Source organism: Pteropus alecto, unplaced genomic scaffold (assembly GCF_000325575.1).
Source record: "Pteropus alecto unplaced genomic scaffold, ASM32557v1 scaffold90, whole genome shotgun sequence".
Taxonomy (NCBI): domain Eukaryota; kingdom Metazoa; phylum Chordata; class Mammalia; order Chiroptera; family Pteropodidae; genus Pteropus; species Pteropus alecto.
This window is the reverse complement of record NW_006429894.1, coordinates 1,514,345-1,535,163: the sequence shown is the minus strand read 5'-3', so window position 1 is coordinate 1,535,163 and position 20,819 is coordinate 1,514,345. Positions and strand designations below refer to the sequence as shown.

Below are 20,819 nucleotides of genomic sequence, written 5' to 3'. Positions count from 1 at the left end.
ATTTGTTAATGTGAACACAAAGCCAAAAGCAGCCAGGTGACATGCATACACACTTTACCGAACGAGAGGGAACATGCTTAATTGGTGGCTCTGAAGTTGACGTGGATTTCCGGTTTCACGTCACAGACCATGTTCAAAACTTGTGTTAATACACTTTCCACGCACGCATTGTAGCTTCCGTTCAATTCTTTTATCTTCTCCAGCGTCTGCTTGTCTATTTCATCGGAGAGATGACTCTGAGAGCCCATTATCTATGAAAATGAAACAGAGTTCACTGCACTATACATCACATTAAACTTTGTTTTATCAGCTCAATTTAGCCTATGTATCCGTGGTTGTTCTATAGCGTGCACATTATGTTTTATTTTTCCAGAATTTTTCAGAGAATGGATAAGATCCCCAACGTTATAAGTGGGATGGATAAAGTTTCCTAAAAACATGGAAGCTGTCCATAGCAGGTCGCTTGTCCTTCAGATGACCTCCACACAGTACAAACTGAATGCAATTTCACTATTATTATGCTATGCATAGAAGTTTTTTTTTAATATCATATTTTCATGTATTTATAACCATTCTCATTCAGTTTTTACATCTTCCCTATGGCTTTCTTTCTGAATTGAAAGTCTGGAAGATAGAGTTGAAAGACATCATTGAACTCATTTTTGCTGGTTTTAAAGGGCAAATACTGGTTCGTCAGTTTTTTAAAAAAATTATCTGAACTGATTAGATCTTGTTTTTCAGGAAGATACATCTACAATATGCCCAGTAAGATACTTTTACATGCACAAATGTATCTTTTTTAAGCCATGTAGGAGTTTAAGTGAATGAATGCCAGCTCTATAAAGTCAGGGATAAGTGTCACCTTGTGCACTGATGAATTATAAGTGCCTCAAACACCACCTGGCACTTAATAGATGCTCAATACAGATTTGTCTAATGGCACCGGATGAGCAGATCTCCAGGTGTGACGGAAAACTTGTGACCTGTGTTCTGTTGCTCTTAGTGGCAGAAGCCTGCTGCCTGAATATTTTGGGACTCTACATCAATTAGAAACTGACAATTATGTGACTGTAATGGTACGTTTGGGTCAAGGGTGCCACGAGAGGACTTTTCCATGTTAATTTTCAAAATTTCAGTGTCGAGACCGACGTGTCTAGCTTTACAGCACAATGACCGATAGTGTTGGGGAAATCTTTCAACACCCGATAAGTTTCTTTGTAAGTTGTCTGAAAGGTCCTGTTTAAGAGAAAACAGAGGTTCCGATGCCATACACTGTTTTGCATTCTCAACCTGTGGTTGCTTCAAGGAAACGAAATGCTCTGATGATATGAATTCAGGAAGAAAGATTAAAGATACAAAAATCTTTAATATGCCCAAGGCGCTCGACCACTTTCTGGTCTTCTGTTCAGATTCATGGTCCACGGTCACGTTCATTGCATTCAGGAGAGATTTAATTTCCCATCGTAGTCCAGATTTCTTTTTAGCAATGCAGCATCTTCTTCAGTAGATGTGAGGTTGGGTAGAAATGGTAAGGGAAAATTAAATCTCTGATCTAATAATATTTGTCGATATACAACCCGCAGTGGGATATCTGATTCTGTTGATAAGTCAGAGGACTCAAAAAACCAAACCAAACCCAAACCAAACCCACATGCACGTACAACAGCTAAAAAGCAACAAGGAAAGTTAACACTGAGGTGCACGCACACCTACAGCAGGCAGAAAACCACCTTCCGGGGTCTGCTCCCAGAGCTCCCACTCGCCCTGGGTTAACAATGGCGAGATCTGGCTGGAATGGCGCTGTGTCGGCGTGTGGAGGTCACGGGCAGGAAAGATCGTTGTTAATGGTGTCACAACAGGCTGAGGCCGGAGCACGTTGACCTTGCTATGTGTGCTTTTGATCGGCTCACTGTAAAATTGGCTTAGAGCTCTAATTAGAAGAGCAATGTGGCGTTTTGATTCCTCTCCGAAGCAGAGAACAAATGTCTTGAACCAGATTTGCATCTTGAGGTTCTTCTGGAGAAACGCCATTTGAGATCTCACCCAGCCGCTTTCTAAAATGATGGTCGGTTTTGTTATTACTTGGAAAAAAGTAATACATGTATTAGAATCATCCGACCAGGATAATAAGAGCTGGTTGGTGGGAAGAATGAGTGTTTTCTCAGCTCCCGATAGTCATGGTTACGACAGGACTTATCAGGAAAGATAAAGGCACAAGCAATGTCTATTCGTTCTTTGAATGAATATTGATTGTATATTGACGACAGACAGATACTATATTGCAATATTGAGGAAAACAACAGAGAATAAGGCAGACAAAGGAGCTGCCATTTTGGTGCTTACGATTCAGAAGGAAAAATGGGCAATAAGCTAAAAATGTAAATATGTGATATATCCGGCCGTGGGAAACGCTGTCACTGTGTTGGAGGAATTCGTTTTTTATGAGAGACACAATTTTAGGGAAGGTAGCGGGGAAGAGGACCTAACGGATGAAGGAAAGATGGACGTGTCTAAAGCAAGGATTCCAGCGAGCGTGCGTAGCATATGCAAAGGCCCTGTGGTGGTGGCATGTTCGGGCCCTGTGGTGGTGGCATGTTCGGGCCCTGTGGTGGTGGCATGTTCGGGCCCTGTGGTGATGGCATGTTCGGGCCCTGTGGTGATGGCATGTTCGGGCCCTGTGTTGGCGGCATGTTTGGGTGGTCTGAGGAGCAGGGAGACAGATATGATTAGCAGAGAACAAGCAATGACATGGGCCGTAGAAAACATCACCAACGACGAAAGTTGCTGTTGTCGCCGGTTGCTGAGACGTCTACTGCTGTTCCTTATGATTTCCTTTTCGACTGTCTGGCTTCATCCAATAAATCTTTCAGGAAAGTATAAAGACGTGCTTTCTCCTACACTCGCATTTAAAAAAATATCTTCCGTTTATACTAAAGGGTAAGCGCCTGAAATTTCCGGAGCCGACAGCTTAGAGAGAGAACCAGAGCTGAGCACGGCGGGCTGTAAACGCACAGGTGGACGCGGCATTTCATGATTCCTCTTTCCAAATATTGGTAAGAAGCATTTGTTCTTGCAGAGTGGTTCGCTTATTCTAGAAGGACTTTTTCTCTTAAGGAACAGCCCAGGAGAAGAGGTTTTCCTGCCCTGGGATCCGGGTCACCTAACCTGACACAAGCTCCACACCTTCCCCTTTAAAAACTGAAGCTGTAAACAGAGAGGTTTTCCAACTGCAATGTCAGCCTTCCAGACGGGGCTTTATCTGAGGCCAAAAGCAAATATTCGCATCAACTTTAGAATAGCGCATGACATTTAATAATTTCTTTTAGACCATGTCGCAACATGAAAAGAAGGTGTCGGCTCTGAAACTTTCGTGCCTGTATTTTTTACTGTCAACTGCAGGTATTTTGTAAATGCTCGTGAAAGAAAAAGCATTTTTTAATACTTTTATGAAAGATTTGTTGCACGACCCATCCCAGCTGAAAAGGGAACACCAGAAGACTTTCCAGCAATTTGCAACACTGTCTCCTTCGATCGTTTGTAAATCCTGAATTCACCAAAGGAAATTCGGCCCAACAAACTCACTCTGTGACACTGTGTGACACTTTTTGTTGATTCTGCTGCTAACATTCACAGACAAAAGATACATGTTCTGAAGTTTTTTCTTGCTAAAATATGTTAGTCAATGGCCTGTGATAGGAATAATACTTTCACTGATCTCTTCAACTTGTGTATCTGAAAATAAGATTTTTCATATATCCCGTGTATGCGATAATGACTGTTGATTGATACTTGGGGACAGATCCAAAAGCCTTGAAACCGAAAGTGAAAAATCAGCAATTCGGTCATGTTTAATACTCAGTGTGATATTCAGCCTTGGCCGCACCGTATCTGCTCAGTCCAGTGTGTGTTCCGCGTCCCGCCGTGTGAACGTTCACCTTTGGCGGCCCGCATCGCGTGAACACCGGTGCTGACCGTCTCGCTTACCTTGGACTGTGTCAGCTGGAACTGCTTGTCTCTGAGCATCCTGTACTGGTCGGCCTCCGCCATCGCCTCATCCTTAGCCTGTTTTATTCGCTTGACTTTTCCTGAAATTTAACAGGGGCGGAGAAGGAATGATACATATTTTTCAATATACGTGGAATTTCCAGCTAGATTTTAAAACACGTAAGGTGAGGTGTACATTATTCATTATTTTTTTGGTGATTTTTTTTTTCTAGAATGGCAAGCGTCACTAATTTTAAAAAAAAAAAAGATGTTAAAAAATTTCCTTATTTTTTCCCTTGGATTCTTTAGAACATGGAAATGACGACATAGTCTCTCACACCTCCGTGTTTAAATAACGTATCTGCCCACCGCTCACAGCGGTCACAGGCAGAGAACAGATTTTCGCTGTCACTTGCTTGAAAACACATTATTTGGTGAGGTTTTCTGTCCGGATTTGCTGCCAGGAACCCCTCCATCCACACCAACTGGATCTGATTTAATGCTGGCAGAGCTCCAGACCCCGACCCTACAAACTTGCAACTCAGACTCTATCAAACCGACTTACAATTTTTTAAAGCATTTTATTGGGATTTTTTTTTCTTGCCATTTCTCGACTCTAGGATGTCTGATTAAGCCCTACAACACATCAAAGTGGATATATATATATATATATTTTTTCCCCCTAGTAGCTTGCCCTGAGGGGGACTTGAAAGTGGTCGTAAAACCAATCGTTTTTGATGGTTAGGAGCTGAGTTAAGTAGCTCTCTTTGCTTTTATTAAGAGCAAAGGTGTAAGCCTTCAGCCGGCAGACAGCATGGCAGATGAAAGTTTCAGACAAACACAATGCCGAGCGGGTCATTAGCTAAGCACATGACTTTGGGGGCAAGCAGAGGAAGTTTGGGGGGTTATAGACTAATATTAATTGCTGCTATGCCCCCGCTACCCACCACCATAGGCACTGGCGCTCTGTGATCATTAAAACCTTAAAGAAACTCTGAACTGTATTAAAATTCTCCTTTTCCCGAGTCTGCTGTCTCTCCCTTTCCCTTAAACACCTTCAGCCTTTTCTATCTCGCATAGTTGCTTTTCTCTGATAAGGTCTCTGAAGCGTTTGTTTGTGATTTTTGTCAAAGGTTTCTTATATCGTGTGGACTGTGAACTGAATAACTGCGTTCTGATTAAGTAGCATAGAGGAAAATCTCACCGTGAACTTTTATCCGTCATCTAGATACACGTTTTCATGTGCTGTGTTTCTGGGTCTCTTGGTAGCGGCCGCGTGCGGATGGTTTCTAAATTTCTCTCCCTGCGAGACGTGAGCTGCTTTGCAAGTTACTGTACATGGACGGACTCAAGATCCATCGAAACGGGTCTCTTTTAATTAATGCCTGTTCCTCTCGAAGGGGCCTCGATAGACCTCACTCAGAACAGATATCGGCCTCTGTCTTTATTCTCTTTAAAATCCGAGGTCTGCGGAAGCTCGAGGTTCAAGGACCGCTCCCGGCGGCACGCCCCTCTTCCTCCCTAATGCCCGCTCACGACCGTTCCGTGTACACAGGGTCCCGTCTTCCCTCCCGTCCTCACCAGACACCTGGGAGGCCCAGACGACACAGGTGACAACTGGCAGAGAAAACCAGTCTGTGAGCCCGGCCCACTTCCTTATCACTGCTTGTCATTAACGTAGGATAAAAATATATTATTAAAACGATTATTAACATTTTCTTAGTAATCCTAGGTCGCGCGGGGCACGTAACCGTTTTATAAAATAAGTCCTGTAAAACATCATCTTAATTCCATAATACGTAAAAACTGCGCTTTCGAAGTCGGGGCTCTGAGAAATAACAAGAACAACAGGAGAAGTTCTCCCTCTAAGCCCTGGCCCCGAACCACCCAGCTCCCGCTTAGGGGGCCGTGCGCGGGCTCCGCCGCAGTGTGTCTGGGACTCCCCACCACGGCACGGGTCACCGGCTGGTGCTCATTCGATTAAGCGGGAGAGCCGCAGGCGGACGGCTGCCGGCCCAGCTGCGTCCTGGCGAGACTCAGCCGTTGCCCGCCTGAGCCTGCAGACGCCACCGTGACTTCATCCGGGGACGAGCCCGGAGCCCCGAGGGCCCCGTTTCGCCAGAGCGGAAGCCAAGTGCGGGCATCGGGTCCGCCCCCCGTGACCTCCGCTGGCTTCGCTGGCTGCGAGCCAGGGCTTCCAAATTTTAGCATCAGACCTCTTTCTTCTAAAGCATGAGGAGCATGGCTGCTGGGAACCGAAAAGCGTTCGGATTCTTTCTCGGGGCCTTCTGAGTCACACGCGGGGGCGGCCAGATAGAAATACGGGCGTCAAATAGTTGGTCCCCAAGTGGACCCAAGGTCACGCAGGCTTGTCAGGCCCAGTTTTCAGACTTTCGTTTTAGGAAACGAGCTTGCCTTGTGCATTATGATTGATTTTACACGCTGCCCAAGCCACGTGCGGGGCACAGCAGAGGAGGGCGCCTCGCTTCGTCCGGCCACCTTTACTACCCACCCCCCTTCCATTCAGCATCCGTCAAACACCTTCTACGTATCACGCGCGGCGTAGAAACAGGGCAGAGGCTGGCGTGTGGGACAGCCCTGCCACCGGCCGGCACGCACAGGGTATTTCGGAATGACGTACGTGCTGCTCCAGCTTCCAAGAGGAAAATTATAAAATACGTAAAACTGTAAAGCATACACACGATCGACTGTGAAAACAGTGCAATGCACACCTCGATTCTATTCATTTTGAGACAGTGAAAAATAACCATGTTTATGGCAACTTCTGGAAATCTGAGGAATCCGAGGTTCCCCTTCACCCCAACAGTCATGTCTCACGTGAGCGGAGTCGGAAATAGGAACAGACAGAACCAGATACACAGAGCGGGGCTCAGAGAGGGCTGCGGGGGTGTGTGTGTGCGCGCGTGCACATGTGTGTGCACGTGTGTGTGCACGTGTGTGTGCGTGCACGTGTGTGTGTGTGTGTGTGTGCGTGGCGGGGGGGGGATGGGCTCAGAGAGGGCTGCGGGGGTGTGTGTGTGCGCATGTGTGTGCGCGCGCGCGCACGTGTGTGTGCATGTGTGTGCGTGCACATGCGTGTGTGTGTGTGCCTGGCGGGGGGGGGGACGATGTTCCGGGAGAGAGCCGTAAGCGGAATAGATTTGTGAGCCAGGACAGACGTGGGGGCGCACGGTCCCTCTGGGAATCAGTACAAAGGCAAGAAGGACCTTTCTGAGCTGTCCTCAGGGACTCTGTAAATGGTGCCACCCGACCAAGGTCGTTCGTTCATCTTTGGACACTTTGCTCGTTCCGCAGACAGATCCGGTCCACGTTTCACGAGCTGCTGCTGAGGCAAACCCCGTAGCATGTTGCTCGGGTTGCTAGCTGAGTTCTGGAACCTTCTTCCGGTGGGGAAGATGGGATTTCAGGTGCCATTCCAGACGGGGCTCAGAGCTGCACCCCAGTCCCGCCCTAAGATGTCAGCAGCTTCGCGTAGGGGGCGAGGCAGTTTCTGAACCTGAGTTTCCTCATCTGCAGAGCAGATCTCATAATCGACCAGGAAAAGTCAGCACAGGGACCAGGAAGAACGCGTTATGTGCGCGAAGACGGGCCACGCGGTAATTCGGAATCGTTATTAGAAGGACAGGCACAGTTGCCGGGGGCCTTTTGCAGCGAGTAAAGCCTGAGTTTGTGGAGAAGCCCTCAGAATGTCACCAAGGACGCCTCCGTCGGCATCCCCGAGGACAGCCAGTTGCGGCTGTTCGAAGCCGCTGGACAGACAAGTGTGGGGCCCAGGAGAAAGGCCTGGAAGGGAGACAGGTTTGCGCGTGCCTCTGGGTCTCTGTGTGTGCTTGTCGTGCAACGGGCTGGGGACCGAAATCGAGGGAGAGTGGACAGGGGGAGGAGAAAGGGGGCCGAGGCCTCACCCCAGGGCAAAGCCAACATTCAGGAACGAGAAGAGGCAGAGACACAGAGCAGACGCACGGGGAGGAGGCCACGTGATCCCACCGGCGGCGATTTGAACACCGCGGCTCCAAGCCGAGGAGGACGCCGAGGTGGCTGGACGGGGGGCACGGCCCGGGCGCGCCCTGGGAGCCTCCAGAAGGACCTGTCCTGCTGGCGTCTTGGGTGTGGACTTCCGGCCCCTCGAGCCGTGAGGGGACTTAGTCCTGCTGTTGGGAGCCACACGGTGCGTGGGACTTTGTCACAGCAGCCCCGGCAGAGTAATGCAGAGGCGCAGTGACGAACAGAGATGGCGATGCCAGCTGGGAGTGGCAGGCGGAGCCCGAGGGCAGGTGTTCACGCGAGTGCGTCACCCGGGCGGAAACCCTGACGTGCCGTGAGGACCAGGAGCCCCTCGGGCGTGTTTGGAGATTCCTCCCTGTTGCCACGAACCAGCTTTGCTCTGTTCCCCCACCCAGAAAAAACAAACGACACCAAAAAACCCCCAAACCAGCAAAAACCTTTCTCGGCTTTTCGGGGTTGTTACTATTACGACAGAATCAGCCTGGTTCAACAAGTGCCGTATTTCGCTCTCCTCCCACAGACATCAGACACTCGTAACTTGTCCTGGACCAGCACCCCCACTTCTATGTGTTGATTAACGAACAATTTTGTAGGCGAGTCACCGGGAAAGGAAAACAACCGCCTCATTCGGTGTCCGATTCGTCCCCCATGTAATTTATCCATCGATCTGCTTCCCGGGTCTTGTCTTTGTTTTTCCTTTACTTGTACTTTCCTTATTAAAAAAAAAAAAAATCACAAAGAGTTTTGTGTAGATCCTGGAATGAGTAGAATCAAATGGAATTAATAGATGAAAATGGTCTGTGGTTATTATTTTAATATGACCCACTCGAAGACATGAAAGTCCAATATACTTACCAATAGCCCATTAGTCTGTGGGCTGTAAAGAAGGAGAAGGAGTTTACAAGCCCACAAAACGCACGAGACAGGGCCGGGAAGTTCCAAGGCCACAGCGTATTTTACTAGTTTATTAGAAGTCATGTCCTCTTGAACCAAGATACCCACTTGCATCGTGAAGAACTGACTAAATCGAGGGGCTTGCTTAAATAACTCAGAGTATCTGCATATGTGAGAACAAACAGGCAATTAGCTGATTTTAACAGACCCACAAAAACTCATCCGCGCTGCTGTACTAGCCGATGTATTATCCAAGTCGAAAGCAGAAATACTTCCTTAGGTGTTAATTTTGCCCTAGACTGTGATTCGGTGAGGACCTCGTGGAAGACTGTGCTTAAGAGACCGTTGGGGGATTGTGCTACTTTTTAGAACTTTCTGATGTACCTGCTTGTTCGGATTTTCTCGTATTCGAATATTTGCGTTACCTGCCGTGTCTCTCAATCTATATGCCATCACACAAGTTGTCATTTTGAGTTGAACACAAATGCTATTTTCGGCAGCTCCCAAAGTAGACAGATGGTTCATTTGTGGGAGGGACGATGGCGCATGTTTAAAAATAATAAAACACGGGTTCTTCACGTGGCGTCGACCCACGTGCCTCTGAGCATCTGAGGAGCGTGGCGGCCGTGCAGAGCCGTGTTCTCCACGTTTGTGAAAGAACTCGGTTCTCCTCACAGGGCCTCACTGGAAGTAAAAGCATCACATATTTCAGAGAAACACAAATCTTCGTCCCTCCCGCTGCTGATGGGACCTCGAATTCCTAATCTAATCCCGATTGAAGATACAAGTCATCGCCCCAAACCTGGAGATCGGAGGCAGGTCCGAGGTTCCCGTCATGAACATGTAACTTGTCCTGGACCAGCACACCCACTTCTACGTGTTGATTAATGAACAATTTTGTAAGCAAAAGCTGTGAACTGCAAGTGAGATCATTGAAACTAATGCCAACCTACTGTGACTCCATCTGAATTCAACCGACCGGCGAGGCTGCTTTGCCCATAGCAGTCTGTGTGCGTGTCTTAACTAATACGTATAGTTAAATCCGTAATCAGCAAATAGAGGCAAATAGCTGAGCTCTTCTAGTCACCTTGCCAGGAGCCGTCCAGTCTCCCTAGCTCCAGGGCAAGCTGGCCCAGAGCTCGTGGAAATTGCGAAAAAGAATGAAACTAGCCCATTCTAGCCCATCCTTCCATTGTTATTATAGTAATATCCAAGTACACACATTACGTATATTAAAAATAAAAGCAACTACTTAGCGTGCACTCCACTATCTTAGGTGCCATTTCCAACCCTCGCAGTGTCTTGGCTGTATTTTCATTTCACCGAGAGAAGAGATCGAAACTCAGAGCTCCTCCGCGGCTTAGACGAAGAAACTCAAGTTTATGTGAACAAGCAAACAGAAGGCCAACGCTTCTCCTGCTCTGCTGCGTCACACGCCAGGTGTTCCAGCCCATTCGGGCTCTGCTCCCGCCCCTCGCACGGTCCCTCCCTGTGGCCGGCGACTGTCGGCGAGGAGGGGGCAGCGTATTCCATTTCCAGACCTAACAAACAGCCTTTCGAAGATTTTTCTGATCCACAAGGTCCACAGCCTGTCTCTGCATCCCTCACGGCCAAACGCCTGTGCCATAAACGGTGTCGCGTAACAGCCCTGGAGCTCCGAGCCGGTCGTCCTTAATGGAGCATGGTAATACTTTTGCAGCGTCACATATAAATTCTACCACCTTATTAATCCTGCGTTTTCCCGAAACGTTGGCCACGCGAGCGGCTCTGTTTTTCCTCTCCCTCCCTGTGGCCGGCCCTCCCTCGGACACACGCTCGGCTGTCCTGCTCCGGCTGGGCCTGGGGCTCGGGACAACTTCGTGAGGGGCTTTCAAAGAAATGGGTTTAAGAAAGAGAAAGTGCTCAGAGACCTTCCGCCATGCGTTCGCCATGGTGATTTCATGGGTTCTCATCCTGAGTCTCTATGTGGCCTTCGGATGTGGCAGATTTGCAAGCGAATCTCTTTATGAAAAAAAAAAAAGTGGAATATTTGGGTCTCTGAAAACGGCGGCCGCCGGCACGTCCCTTGTCCCCCTTCCTCCCCACGTCTCCCTTTCTGCCCCTCTCCCTTCCACGCTCGTCCGCGCGTTTCTGTCACTGGCGTATCCTTCGCGGAAGAGTCTGGGCCTCCTCGTCAACGAATACATCAAAGTGGCTTAGAAATCAGTCGGCACCCCATAAATACTGATGAAATTAAATAAAATGCACGAAATGAAAACTCGTGAAATACGAGAGACCTTACCAAGCACCAGATCCACAGAGGAGCGCTTTATAAGAAAACGCCTCTGAGCCGGTGACAGACAACGGGCCTCCCAGCCCAGCCCGTCCGAGGCAGAGGGGACAGACCGACATTCTCCGGAGAACCGAGTGCAGAGGTGACTTGTTGAAAGTCAAAATAGTTTCCAAAACGCTTGCGAGGCCTGGCTATTTCTATTATGGGTTGACTCTTTGCTTGAATATTCATCAACAAAGCCCGAGGAAAAGTACACAAATACCGAAGTTCCTGGCACACGCGATGAACATTTTGTATACGAACAACTCGGGGTGCCTTCCCCAGCCGTGAGGAGCGACTGTCCGCGCGGAGCACGCTCACCGGAGGGTGGCGGGCCAGGGAGGGAACTGGAAAAGGAGAGCTGGCCTGTAAGGATCATGCCAATGGTGCGATCATACTGATTACGTACGGGCTCGATACAGTGTCTTTTTTGTTTCTTCCATAATGAGGAAGCGAAGGTAACATGATGCTCACGTTTTAAAACGAGCTGCTCTTCTGTCCTGGACATTTCTAAGGTGGTTTATGAAATCTGAATGACAGGAAAGGGAATTTTCTACCCTGTCCCGACCGGCGGGTCACAGACCGCTCTGTTTTCTGTAAAATCGCTCTCTGCTCGCACGAATCGTCCGCACGGCTGAGGCGACGTCCGTGTCCATCATCCCCCGCCTTCCTCCCCGGCACCTGTGCGTGGAGCCGCCCCTGTGGTGGTTGGTGCCCACGCTGCTGGGCGTTCGGGAAGGAAAATGGGAAACCTCGGGAGACGAGACGGCCTCCCTCCTGACATCCTGCCTGGCGCCGCGACGTACTGTCCCCACAGCCCGCTCAGCACGGTCAAATGAGCTGTGTCCGTCCCTGCTCCGGCCCAGTCACCGCGCTCACGCAAAGAGTAACAAGAGCCACGTGTCAAGACGTGGCCCCTGCCTCGCTCGGCTCAGAATCTAATGAGGAAGATGTAAACGGCACGTTATCATAGATTAAGTCGTGCTAGGACACGGGACAAAGGGAAGACACAGGTGCTGGCCCAAGCCACGGCGTAGGAGCTGCAGGTCTGCGCTGTTGGCTGACGTTACAGAAATGACGCACGTTTTGTGCGGTGAGGCTGTTAAGATCTCGGGGTGGGTATCAGGCCCCACGCAAGTCCTGAGTCTAGCACTTACCCCCCGCGAGGACTTGGGCAAGTCGCATCGTTTCTCCGAGTGTCATTTTCCCCTTTGCAAAGAGGGTTCACGTGAGGATTAACTAAGGGTAAGCACGTGATCTTTTCTATTGTTCAAAATTACGACCTTTGGCAAATTACGGCCTCTCAGCTGCTACGTGCACAAAATGGGAATGCTGGGCGCGCGTGGATATCGAAGAGAATAAGAAGGCGGTTGAAGTTTATCGAGAACGTTCCGTGTGTGAGGACGCGGATGCGGGACAAAACAAACAGGAAGTTAGAAAACGAGAATAAAATGGACATATTTTTAAAGCATCGGCAATGAAATGCCATCAAGAGAGGGACGACGAAGAGCTGCTCACCGTCACTGTCGCAATTTAACAGAAACAGGAACGGATGCTTACAGAGGACAAGTAACTCGCTCATGCTCACTCACCAGCGAGCAGATCATTCTGGAAGTTGCTTATCTCTGAACCGGGTCACAGTGTTGAGACACTGGGGTGTGGCGGCATTAGGGAAGTGGCAGGCAAGGCTTAAGCCTATGTCCCCATAACTTCAATACTTCTTATCACTTTGTTTCATACATGGACTCTCAAAGGGATGGGTCCGAGTTAGGGAACTCTGTCCCCTCCCGGTAATGGTGGGGGGACATATGACCGGATAGTTTCCACGAACTGGCCAAGGTCGCAGGGAGAGAGCAGACTGGGCTTTGAAGCAGACGTGGCCTGCCACTGAGCTCCGTGCTCAGCTCCGGGCACTGCCTCGTCCACTCTGGGACAAACCCCTCGCAGGTCAGAGAGCATGGAGACTTACTTTTCTTGGCGTCCTCCAGCTTGTCCTTGGCCCTTTTCTCTGCCTGAAGGAGCTGGTGGATCCCCTGGGACTGGCTGGCCATGACGGCTCACTCGTTGCAAGTCCAGCAGCTTCTGTGAAATCAGGAAAGGGACAGGTCTGTTTATCCTCACAGAAAGCACCACATAACTCAGGTTGTGGTGTCAACAGTGAGCTCCAAACACAGCTGTTTGTCCCCAAATGGCCTGATTGGCCAGAGAGCTGGGCCCCAAGGAAAGCCCAAGGGTGGAGTCCAGCAAAACAGGTCCGTTGACGCGGCGAGCTGGGGCCCCGATGCCCCTGCCAGCTTCAGCTCTTCTCTGTGAAATTAGGAGGCGTCAGTGGGGCATGGAGTCTGCTTAAAAAAACACGAGGTCGGCGTCTTTTGGACAATTAACTTTGTTCCCTCTTCTTTCCAAAAAGCATCGACTTGTGTACTGACCTTTCCTTCCAGGTCGTAAGGCCATATGCTTCGTCCTTGTCTACGCGGCTCTGGTTTTAGATCTTTCTCTTTCTTCGTTTCTAGTGATTCGGTTACCTGCGTGGGACAGGCTTATTTACCATCCGCCAGGGAGGCGACTTCCTGGCTTTGTGCACGGGAGGTGGGCTCGAGAGCTCTTCCTTTCCGCCCTCGGCCTCCGGGGACAGGCATGAAAGCGTTTCTCGGGGCGCGCATCGCCCCCAAGTCGTGCCCTGTGCCGCAGTCCTGCAGAGGTCCTGCCGTGGTGACGACCCCGTGTTGAGGGAAATGACAACCGTAGGTTCACAGGTCCAATTAAAATCATCTAAATACACGTTTTACATCCCTCGGTTCTCACGGTGGGCGCTGTCCTCAAGTAGGTCAGTGAGATCCACCTGTCCCGATCCGGTTCGATCCGGCAGTGATGGGACAAATGGGAGCCCTGCCACAGCGGAGAATGAGAAAACGTGATTTCTACCTACCTGAAATTTGTATTTGAAATGAAAAGGTAATCTTTGGACTTAACGGCCAGGGTCGTTTTGTTGTTTGTTTGTTTGTTTGTTTGTTATTCCCTGAAATAATCTGCAGATTGGAGTCTCAGACACCATCGCTTTCCCACAATGCACCTCTAGTGCCCCCCCCGCCCCGCCCCATAAAAACCAGGTTCGGTTTCTGCAAACACGGGCCCGGATGTAGAGACGGCCGTAAAGCAGTGTGGGGGGACATGCCATAAGGCTTCAGCAGTCGCTTCTCCTAACGGATGGGAGCTGCCTCACCCCCGGACCTGGGTCACCCCGCTGCGTGTCCGTCACCTCTGGGTCACCCTGCTGCGTGTCTGTCACCTCGAGTGGATCTTCCTGAGAGGAGCGGCTTTGCTTTTCGTTTTCATTCATCCGGAATCGGCTCATAAAACTGGATGTTCGTTGCATCGTTACAGTAATTACCGCACCAGGAATGGCCCGGGGAACAGACGCAGGGGGCGGCCAGCAGGAGCAGGTGTCGGGAGGCCTCCCCGGCTCCGGCCCCGCCCGCCCTGGGCCTCGCTGCGCTTTGCACTCACCGAAGGGACGGAGGCCATCGGCGACTTCCGTGCACGGGGAGGCAGACACCGTTACGAGGCACTTGCTCGAATCTCGTGCCGGCAGCATTTATTGACTACCTCCTGCACGCGCTCCCGAGAGAGGCCCAGTCTTGAGTTATAGGAGAAAGTTGAGTCGGTCGGAAGGAGGTGGCTGGGAGGGGTCAGGTGGGGGTGCTTGGGGGAGATGGTTCTTCCTCCTGCTGTCGAAAGATGCCAAGTCTCCTAAAAGCTCGGAGAGACGCGACGTCGCCGTGATTTGGACGAGGTCCTGAATCAGATGCTCGTCGGCAGAAGCTTCCGTTTTCCCCAGCACACGGCGATCCCTCCCAAAGCAGATCCGTCACTGGGCGAAGCTTTTTTTTTCCTCCCTAATCAGTTTTCACAAACAATATATTATGAACGTGCATGTCGTTCAAGTCATCTTAGAGGACATTACACATCCAGGCGATCCCTCCCAAAGCAGATCCGTCACTGGGCGAGGCTTTTTTTCCCCTCATCCTAATCAGTTTTCACAAACAGTATAATATGAACGTGCATGTCGTTCAAGTCAGCTTAGAGGACATCACACATCCGAACATTCACTGAGAACAGAGAAGACGGATTCTGCGAAATCCAGAAGATGTTCGGCACCTTCTCCCGCCGCGGCAGCCACGTGCATCGATGAGTCACGTTGGGACTGATCGGCGCGAGGGCGAATTCAAACACTCAGCGCCCAGCAACGACCAGGTTAAATCCTGGTCTGACGGAGCTGTCAGACTCTGATCAGAATCCAGCAGCAGCGCCAGCTTCTAAATGACCTCGAGGTTCAGTAGGACAGAGGCCTCGCCCGGCGACCGTCGCCACTAACACAGGGTTGTCGAGCTCTTTCTACACACGTGTAACTCGCAGTGAATGTTCCAACAGCAGGAACTTTTCATCATATTTTCTTTAAGGTCGCACACATCACTTCTCTCCCTTTATTTAACGAAAGTTTTTTCTGCCACCTAGAAATTCAACCAAATAATACACTTTTCTTTAGTTTGAGTGGTAGAAATCATTTTTGGTGTCCGTTTTAACGGAATGCTAACGTCGATGATTTCTATGTGTCACTATGCAAGAAACGTAATTTGACAATACTCTTACTTATTATCGTATTATATGGTGTCATTATTATTTATTATTATTTTCATTGACAAATTGAGCATGCGGTTATCCATTTTTATCAAAATTCCAAAGAGTAGAAGGGATTTTGTTTTTCAGTTGAGGAAGAGAAATGGGCATATTACTCATAGCAACTTTGTGAAAAAAGGAAGTGTAGGAATCACAGTCTGTATCTTTAGGCCTCTGCCCTTTGACTCTTTTTTAGAAATACTTTCTTATTTCTTTTGTCTTAGTGCAAAATGCAAACCAAACGTTACTGAAAAATGAAAAAAAACCTTAAAAACAAAGTCTGGAAAAGCTCTAGTGGTTGGATATTAAAAGAACCCAGTAAAACATCTCTGATTTATGTCTGTCCTTAACTCGAAAAAGAGTTTAACGTTGGACGTTTTGAATAGCTATAATTATAAATTCGGCCAGCGTTCAGTGTACATGTCTTTTAATTTCTCCTTTTCTCAGTTTCGTTTCTCCTCAGACTTCCTCTTCTGATACGTGCCGTCATCGCCTCTGCACAGTTCAGCGCATCATGTGCTCCTTCCTCTTCGCCCATGTTGCTTAAGCCCTTGAATCTGAGCAGCCGGGACACGCAGGTCGATTCCCGGGGTCCTGGAGGCCTGGAGCTTCCAGGTCACTTCAAAACTGTAAACTTCCATCTTAAAGGAAAACAAAAGTCCAGACGCGCCTACGGGGCGCGAGCCCATCACGCTGCGCGCGTTCGCCGGGGCTGAGCGGTAAATGTGTAAAACCCCTGTCACTGGATGGTGGGGGGCGGGGGGTCCCCGTTCCTCTCATCCTGTGAGTTTCTCCCCTCTCTCCCCGGGCTGGTTCGCCACACCGTTCACTTCTCTTCGGCACCAGAAACCGTCACCCGCGCCTGTATCCAGGCTCATCCCTCCGCCTGGAAAAGTTCTCTCTTATTTGCCTAGAAAATAAATCATTCAACCCCTCCCCCACTTCGCATGTGGACTTTAAAGGATGGAACTTTCCAGATCCTCCCAGACCTGACCGACCTCTTCTCCGTCGATACCCTTCCAGGACTTTATGTGTGCCTCGGCCGAGTGTCACCTGCCCGAGCGTCCCCCGCCTGAGTGTTACCTGGCCCCCACACCCGTGGTTGTGCTTGGAGCGGTGCTTTGCGCACAGTGGGCATTCGGACACGTACACGAAAACTATGCCGACACTTTCTTCCAGGTGAAGTGCACGGCGCCGTGCCCGACACCTCCTCGCGCGCCGCCTGAGTCGAGTCTCACGATGACACCGTGGAGTAGGTGCGACAGGCATCCATCCGCCCGCTTCGAAGGTGAAGAAGCTGAGATGCAGAGAACACAGGTCACGTGTTTGGGTCGTTTGGCTCTTGAGAAGCCAGATCGGGACGAGGACCTCACGCAGACCTTCGTGTGCGTCCCGCCGGGAACTCCGTCCCGCCGTGGGGATATTTAGAAGCAGATCACTGAGGGATTCGCATGGAAAAGAACGAGCATCTGTAGGTAAGTCGGATGATTGACGTGTGGCAGGAGAAGGGACAACTGGCGGCGGTCAGTGTGTCCAGACCGTTTTGTAGACGCCTGTCACCAACAGCCACCGGAGTTCTCTGCTCCTGCCCGCGTGCCACCCCACGAGAGAACGCGGCAGGTGAGCCTGAGATGGGGTCTGAAAACGTGGCGCCTCTGAGGAGGTTCCTCGGGGTGGAATAAGTGGGACCCCGCGGGGCTGGAACACCGGTTGGGGCAGTGACGAGGCTGGGACGCCCGTGTCCGGGGGCGGCATAGAAGTTGCTCCTGGGGGACCGAGGACATCACAAGACGGGGGGGAAGATGGTGTTTCCCAGCCGTCTCACAGTGAACCGAGACGGCTTTGCATGCCGGCCGCCCGTGACCGCCCCCACCAGGAGGCCGTGGTGAGGGTTCCTTATTCTCCCCACCCCGCCCCCACCACCCTCTGGGAGGTTTTTTTTTATTTTTTGGCTTTTGTTTTTTAATCTTCTAGGACGGCTGCAAATGTTCCTTTCACCCGCTTCTTCCTTCGTGGGCATGTGGGGGAGGGGAAGAAGGGACACCCTTGGAGCTATCCATTGGTGACCCTGGAGAATGTTCCGGAAACCTCCATAAAAGGGAGGTGAGGCGCCAATGAGCACATGCCGAGAGCCAGACCTAGAGAAAGAATGGCCCCTGCAGCCTTCTCCCCGGGGCGAGTCCTGTCCCCATGCACACTGTCCGGGCTCCGAGGATGTCATCTCCCCTTGGCCAAAGGAGCACCTGGCCACAGCGGATGTGGCGCATTAGCACAGAAGCGTGTGCAAGGGCGTTAGAAGTACTCGAAGCCACAGGAGCTGGGCTCGTCAGAGAAGGAAGGGCTGGTTGGAGGGCGGGCGGGGGCCGGGGGTGAGCAGTGAAGAGGGGGCCAGGAGGGGCCCTGATGTCACAGGGTGGAGCCTGGGCACGTGGGCAGCCGGGGGACGGCCGGGAGTATCTGCATAAGATGGGTTCCAGGTCTCCTCCAAGGCAGGTGGCACTGCCAGCTTGCGCTGTGCTCCCCCCGAAGTCAAAGCAGGTGTGAAACACTTGCATCGTTATGTAGAACCAACATATATTTATGTGAATTAAATCCATTCACCCGATCTGAAACATTGGTCCGTGGAAGCCTGCCACTGCTCTATGCCAAGCCTCCCAAAAATAATAATAATCATCAAAAGCGTCTGGATTCTAGAGCTGTTTGTGCCAAAGGGTACCCACTGGCTACTTGCCGTACCTGCCCGCTGAGGTCTTGAACTTGACCGGCGAGTCCAACATGAGATGTACGATGAGTGTAATTACACACTGCATTTCGAACACGTAGTATGCGTAAAAGAACCTTCAAAATATCGTATTAATTATTTTTATCAATTGCACGTTGAGGTAATGTTTCAGATGCATGAGATGAAATAAACGTAGAAGGATTCATTTCATCCAATTCTCTTTGCTTTTTTTAATGTGGCAACTAGAAAGTTCAAAATTACATACGTGGCTCATATTACCTTTGAGCTGGTCGGTGCTGCTTTTGAGCCTAATTCTGTCATGTATCTGCTATGCATCCTTGAGGGAGTTACTTAACTTCTCTGTTCCTGATTCCTCAACTAGTAAGAAATCGAGCTGTGAGGATAAAATAATATGATATATGGAAAGCACTTAGAAAAAGATCTAGACTACAGAACGTTTAGCTACTAGTATCTATATTTCTCCCTATCCATTTATCTAGTCTATTATCTATGTATCTGTCAGCCGCAACAAATCCAATGTGTTTTTCTATGCCCAGCACCAAAGTGACAAACAAAAGCATCAACTATTACAAAGACTTTTATCATTGTGTTTTTTCTTTTTTTTAATTTTTAGTAGGAGTTTCAGCGAAGTACAGTTATAAATCAGAGATGAATCTTAAGAGATGTTTCTATATTTCCACCCAACTGTTGCAACTGTGACAGCCCCTGAAATATTTTGCTGAGAGTCAGAATGATTATTCAATTATTTTTCAAAATAGTTTCCCAACCTTTAAAAAACACGAACTCCTATAAAGCATTCTTGTTTTTTTGACAGCACACAATGCGATGTCCATCAGGTAGGGCAGGTATTTTTAGTGTAAACAGACAATTGTTTTTGGTTGTTTACTGTAAATAAGAAGTATTTACACTGGAATTCGTGAGTCATTTAACGAGAACCTGCAGTTTATTTGTGTGTGTTTGCTTTTGCTAGTTTCTTCTCCTGAACTATTAATTTGCTTAAAAGTGAACCGAAAACCTATACCACGTGGACAGTTCTGAAAACTGGAGAAGTTCAAAAGTTGGAGGAGTGTGATTTAAGAGAAACGGGAACAGCATCGTGCTTGGTGTGATTTAAGGGACTTGGAGGGACATCGAAGGTACGTACGTTCGTTATTCGAGAATTTCTTGTGCAAAGAGAACTCTGCCCACGTGACCCCGGATGGGTAAACAAGAGGAGCCTCGCAGGACACGGGCTCTCATATGATCCCATCAGTGTCGCGATGCCTTTAAGGGGACCGATTCTAACTGTGGGCTCCGTAACTTAAAAGGAATGTGATGCATAGAGAGAGAACTGCGAGAGACGCTCAAGAGATGAGAAAATGAAATGCCTGAAAACAGAGAATTTTCACAGTTTTTAATTCTTAACACACACAGAGTTTTTGTTTGTTCGTTCGTTTGTTTGTTTATCTGGAAAAGAGCTAGACTGACGTTTCCCACAGCTGGAAATGACAAATGAGACTAGGGCAGTGTGACGCCGGACAGACACCTGGACGGACCTCAGCTCGCGATCAGCCCCGCCGAGCGCTGTGAGCCTGTGCTGCCTGAGTTCGTGTCGTGGGTCTGACGTTTTCGGAGGAGGGGGGATATAGCCCCTTTCTGCATGCCCACAGCGCCCTGGGCTCCCCAAGAATGGCGCACAGCCCTCTGGGTGATGGTTTCCACTTGCGTGTGTGTCTCTCCCGATCACCAAGGACTGGGGCCCAAGGCTTCTCCGTCTGTCCCGCCCCAGAACCTGGCAGTGTCCTTGGCACACAGCAGTAGTCACTTAATAAATATGCATTGCCCGAAGGCGTGACTAAACATCGGAAAGTTTAATTTTCTTAAAAGGATATTTTAGAATAATCTGAGGTCATTCTTTTGCTGCCATTAGGGCCGTTATCAGATAGTTTCTTAATAATCCTTGATTTTAAGACCAGGGAGGAGATGGGATGACAGCGCATGGCTGAAGGAGTTCTAGAATCAGACAGTTCTGTTTCCAGCCTGGACGGGTTGAGGGACCTTTCCAAAGCTCATCTTCTTATCTTAAAAATGGGGAGAGTGATGCCTCGTGCCCTGTAGGGTGATTGTGAGCTTGTAAGTTCAACACAACGATGCACAAAAAGTAGTTAAGCTAACTGTCTATCACAGTGTAAACAACTCCCACCA

The 20,819-nt window shown here is 49.5% G+C and overlaps 1 protein-coding gene and 1 long non-coding RNA gene across 2 annotated transcripts in view; one reads left to right on the top strand and one right to left on the bottom strand.

Annotated features, from left to right (window-relative positions):
- Nucleotides 1-37: 37 nt before the first annotated feature.
- On the bottom strand, nucleotides 38-13,266 carry ATP6V1G3 (ATPase H+ transporting V1 subunit G3). Its single transcript, XM_006904429.1, has 3 exons — nucleotides 13,185-13,266; nucleotides 3,985-4,085; nucleotides 38-251 (listed from the first exon to the last, which is right to left on the bottom strand). Exons 1-3 carry the CDS (start codon nucleotides 13,264-13,266, stop codon nucleotides 78-80), a joined length of 357 nt encoding a protein of 118 aa, XP_006904491.1. The 3' UTR covers nucleotides 38-77.
- Nucleotides 13,267-17,159: 3,893 nt separating this feature from the next.
- LOC112477226 overlaps nucleotides 17,160-20,819 on the top strand; it is a 4,698-nt gene continuing 1,038 nt past the window's right edge. The window contains exons 1-2 of the long non-coding RNA XR_003045363.1: nucleotides 17,160-17,367; nucleotides 19,606-19,771. This is a non-coding gene — a long non-coding RNA (uncharacterized LOC112477226). The remainder of the gene's footprint in view (nucleotides 17,368-19,605; nucleotides 19,772-20,819) is intronic.

Bases quoted from the DNA above. Each gene is read 5' to 3' on its own strand.
- ATP6V1G3 (XM_006904429.1), bottom strand. From the start codon at position 13,266: ATGGCCAGCCAGTCCCAGGGGATCCACCAGCTCCTTCAGGCAGAGAAA. The intron at 4,086-13,184 runs GTAAGTCTCCAT...GTTAAATTTCAG, and splicing joins GCTGGAGGACGCCAAGAAAA to GAAAAGTCAAGCGAATAAAA. The intron at 252-3,984 runs GTAAGCGAGACG...TCATTTTCATAG, and splicing joins TCCAGCTGACACAGTCCAAG to ATAATGGGCTCTCAGAGTCA.